The 3,969-nt window shown below is 21.7% G+C and overlaps 1 protein-coding gene across 1 annotated transcript in view; it reads left to right on the top strand.

The window, feature by feature from the left end:
• The first annotated feature begins 507 nt into the window (after window positions 1–507).
• LOC126908969 (uncharacterized) overlaps window positions 508–3,969 on the top strand; it is a 7,191-nt gene continuing 3,729 nt past the window's right edge. The window contains exons 1-2 of the mRNA XM_050691318.1: window positions 508–662; window positions 3,419–3,599. Of these exons, the coding sequence (XP_050547275.1) occupies window positions 576–662; window positions 3,419–3,599 (268 nt within the window). The 5' untranslated portion in view covers window positions 508–575. The remainder of the gene's footprint in view (window positions 663–3,418; window positions 3,600–3,969) is intronic.

The raw sequence follows: 3,969 nt of genomic DNA, 5'->3' as shown, positions 1-3,969 counted from the left end.
AGTTAAGTAGAATAGTTGAACAAATATGCAAAAAACATGTGGTTTCATAAATCACTAAAAATCAAAAATAATTTTTATTGCTATATTTTTAGTTAAATAAATAATTTATTATGACTATTTATTAAGAAATTTAGCAGCAATTTAAAAAAAAACCCAGCACAGGGGGGTCGCGGCACAGTGGTGACGTGGCATAGTTGGATCAAGTATANCAACTACAAAACGTCAAGGCTTATTAATTTATAGACTTAAATTTCAGTTTTCAGTGATAAATGAATCAAAAGAAATCAAGATTTACTAATATTTTTAGTACAATGATGACACTAAAATAGTTATATAAAACTAGTTTCCACACATTTATCAATAAATAAAATGTTTACTAAGTTTTAAATAAAAATTATTATACATTAAAAAAATTTAATTTATTAAACGCTTTTATTTCTATTTTAAAAATGACGTTTTATTAATACTTAATCAACATAGTATTGTTATAAAATAAATAGAATTTCAATTAAACTATCATTTTAATTTTTTAACTAATCAGTTTTATTCGAAAACGTTGATTTATTAATCCAATAATGAACTTCTACATTTTCATCGTGATTTCTCTAACTAGAAGTCTTTCAAACGCAATTCTTTTCAAATTTCAACCTTTGAACGAGGAGGTAAAACGATATTATTTAATTTTTAATATTATTTATTTTTTTATAAAAGTAAATTGTTAATGTTTTCTATTTTAGAAAAATGATTTTGAGAAATAACTAAGTTTTTATTAAGATGTAGATTATTTTTCATTTTATCTTATATAGATATAGCATTTTTACGCAACGTATCAAGTTTAATTCAAATTTGATTTTAGAATAAAAAAAAAATTGACATTGTTTTTATTCAAAAATCAAAATTTCATGAATATAGTTAGTAATTCGATATTTAAAATGTAGCTCGTACTGTAATTTTAAACTATGGTAACCACCATGTCAAAATAATAAATATTAGCGGAACAAAATAAGGGCGCTTTTCATTTAAATGGGAATTTTTACAAAACTGATTTCAGTTCTTTTCTTTTTGGCTTAACTATTCTTATAAAAACAAACGGTAGCACAATGGCGTCGCAGCATAGTGTGGACGTGGCATAGTTGAGACAAATATAGATAATTAGTAGATTTTTCATTTATATGTATTATACATGAATAAATTTTTGTTACTTATGAATAAATACACTGGTCTACAAGGAATTTTCATCAGAGACAGAATATAATTTTTTAAACCTTTTTGCGTCAATTTAAAATTTGCTATTATATTTTTTCTATCACATCTTTTTGAGATTATTACTATTTAATAAAAAGCAAATATTTACATATAAAAAAAAAAAATTAAAAGCAAATTTAAATTTTTGTAAGTTTATGTAAAAAGTTCAATATTTTGTAAGAAACACTATTTTTTTTGTATTTTTATCATATTTAATAATTTTAATAGAAATTATAGTATCATAGAAATCATTTCTAAGTAACATTTAGTGTTAAAAAAATTATACAATTGAATTATTCAGAACTTAATTAATTTTAATGATTTTATTCACCTAAAAAACCAATAAAAATATTGTTAAAATAGTCAACTCAATTAAGCGTTAAATCCAGGTGAATGTAAAAATCAATTTTTTTTAGAAATGCTTTATATAGCAACATGTTACCAAAAAATTTGGAATATTATAAACTGATGGTAACACACATAAATACAGTTAAAAAATTAATAAATTACAAAGAAAAATTATTTAATTTTGTAGTTGAAACCTATAAACATATTAAACCAATCCGACAATAAATTTTTTAAAAATATTAGAAATTAATTATTTTAATTATCTGTATAGAAAAAGTTGGTTAAGCAACTTTTTATTTGATAACATTTTTTCAACTTATGATGGTAATATCTTTAACTAGATACTATTTGTGATCAATTGACGTATCGTTTAAAAAAATTGGCCAAGTGAGAGCTGAAAAAAATGAATGGCAGATTCAAAAAAATTTAAATTTATTAATTTTAAATTTACTATTTTAAATCCGCCCCAATGAGCAGGTTAAGTGATAGATTTTCAAAAAAATGATATCAAATGAAAGATAAATATCTAAGAATTCAATACAAAAAAATATTATTTTTATTTGTTCATTTTTGANGAATTCAATACAAAAAAATATTATTTTTATTTGTTCATTTTTGAAAAAGTTATGGCAGTTATTAGTAAATAAAATTGAAAAATTTTCGAAAATTAGCGATTTTTAATTTTGTAATTTTCTTGGAGGTTTCCTCCATTTACGGGGAATGAGAGAAATTTTTTCAATTTATGAGGGTAATATCTTCGACTAGATTCGATTTGTGATCTTTTGACGTATCATTAAAATAAATCCGTTCGGTGAGAGCTGAGATAAAATGGTAACAGACACAAAAAAAAAAAAAACACATCATAGTAAAACCAATATCTTCTCAGTTTCGCATCGAAGCTAAAATAGAAAAATAATTTTAAAAAATTGATGTTTAAGAAATTAATTAACATTTATCTCCATGATAAGAAAATTAAAACATTATTATTTTATAAATAAATAAACTTAAATTAAAAGATTCACCAAAATTCGTCCCCTTTTCATCTCTTTCTCAATACCTCAATCTAAGTTCACTTATTTCTTATTAACACTTTCAAATAAGTTTTTGTACAACAAGCTATCAATTGTTTAAATTTTCCAATTTTTATTCAAAAATAGTAATTTTTCTTTATCTTTAATGTCAGTTATCGCGGCAAAAACATGTTTAGAGGTTAAATTTCTTTTTTCAAATTAAAGTTCATTTTTAAAAAGTAAAGGCAGTTTTAAGAAAAAAAGTTAAAAAATGTTGAAAGGTACCGATTTTTAAAATTGTAATTTTTTGAGTGATATTCTCCATTTACGGGAATGTGGAAATTTTTTTAATTTTTAAGGTTAATATCTTTGACTAGATATAATTTGTGGGAGGTAAGTGGCCCATTAATGCTTTTTCTCATTTACAAAACTATTTAAATAGATAAGATTTATGTGTTAATTATAAATATTTTCTTTTCGTATTTTTTTTATATATTTTCCTATAAAATTACAATATTAAATTATTGAATATCATACTAAATTTAATTACTATACTAATTCTTTATTTATGTAATTTACCTATAAATCATAAAAGTTTTCATCAAGATATGCTTAAGGAAATAAGAGTTGATTTGCTATTGAAATAATCCAACAATTCCATATAAAAATTAAGACTATCTACAAATTTGCATCGATGTGTTTTTTATAAAAATGATTTTAATTAATGTTTAAAACTATTTTATCTGAAAATTCATATTATTATTAATTCTAAATTTATGTATATCTATTATATGAAATTTAATTATTTATTTTAGAATTCGGAAGTATTTAATGATCAAGCAAGTACTTATGTGAATAATATGTTTTATGATAATAAATATAATGATGGGGGTATGGTCTTCAACAAATTTAAAGGCCTAATGCAAATTTTTAGAGCGATGCACGATTTGGATGAGAATCAAATGAATTTATTATTCATTAGTGAAGTTGGTAATAGTAAGTAAAGCTCTAAATATGATAATAAAGTTAAATTTTATTTTCAAAAAATACTATTATATACAGGGTGGCCCACCACTCACTGACAACTTAAATAACTTTTGATCCACTTAATATTTTTTTTAAATAATAGTTATACGTTAGGTCTATAGCTATATCTCAATAATTAATTTTTTTACATTTTATTAAAAATATTAATTATTTTTAAATTTTAAATAAAATGTAAAAAAAAAATCTAAGATAGCTATTTTGTAGAGTAGAATTTAAGAAAAATTTTAGTAAAAAAATATCTTATTAATATTCAGTAGTAAATATTCTGTAGCGTTTTGAAGTTTGTAAAAATTTGAATTTTCATGTACTATTTTACGGT

Source organism: Daktulosphaira vitifoliae, unplaced genomic scaffold (genome assembly GCF_025091365.1).
Source record: "Daktulosphaira vitifoliae isolate Bord-2020 unplaced genomic scaffold, ASM2509136v1 Scaffold_59, whole genome shotgun sequence".
NCBI classification, from domain to species: Eukaryota; Metazoa; Arthropoda; class Insecta; order Hemiptera; family Phylloxeridae; genus Daktulosphaira; species Daktulosphaira vitifoliae.
This window is presented reverse-complemented; position numbering and strand designations above follow the sequence as displayed.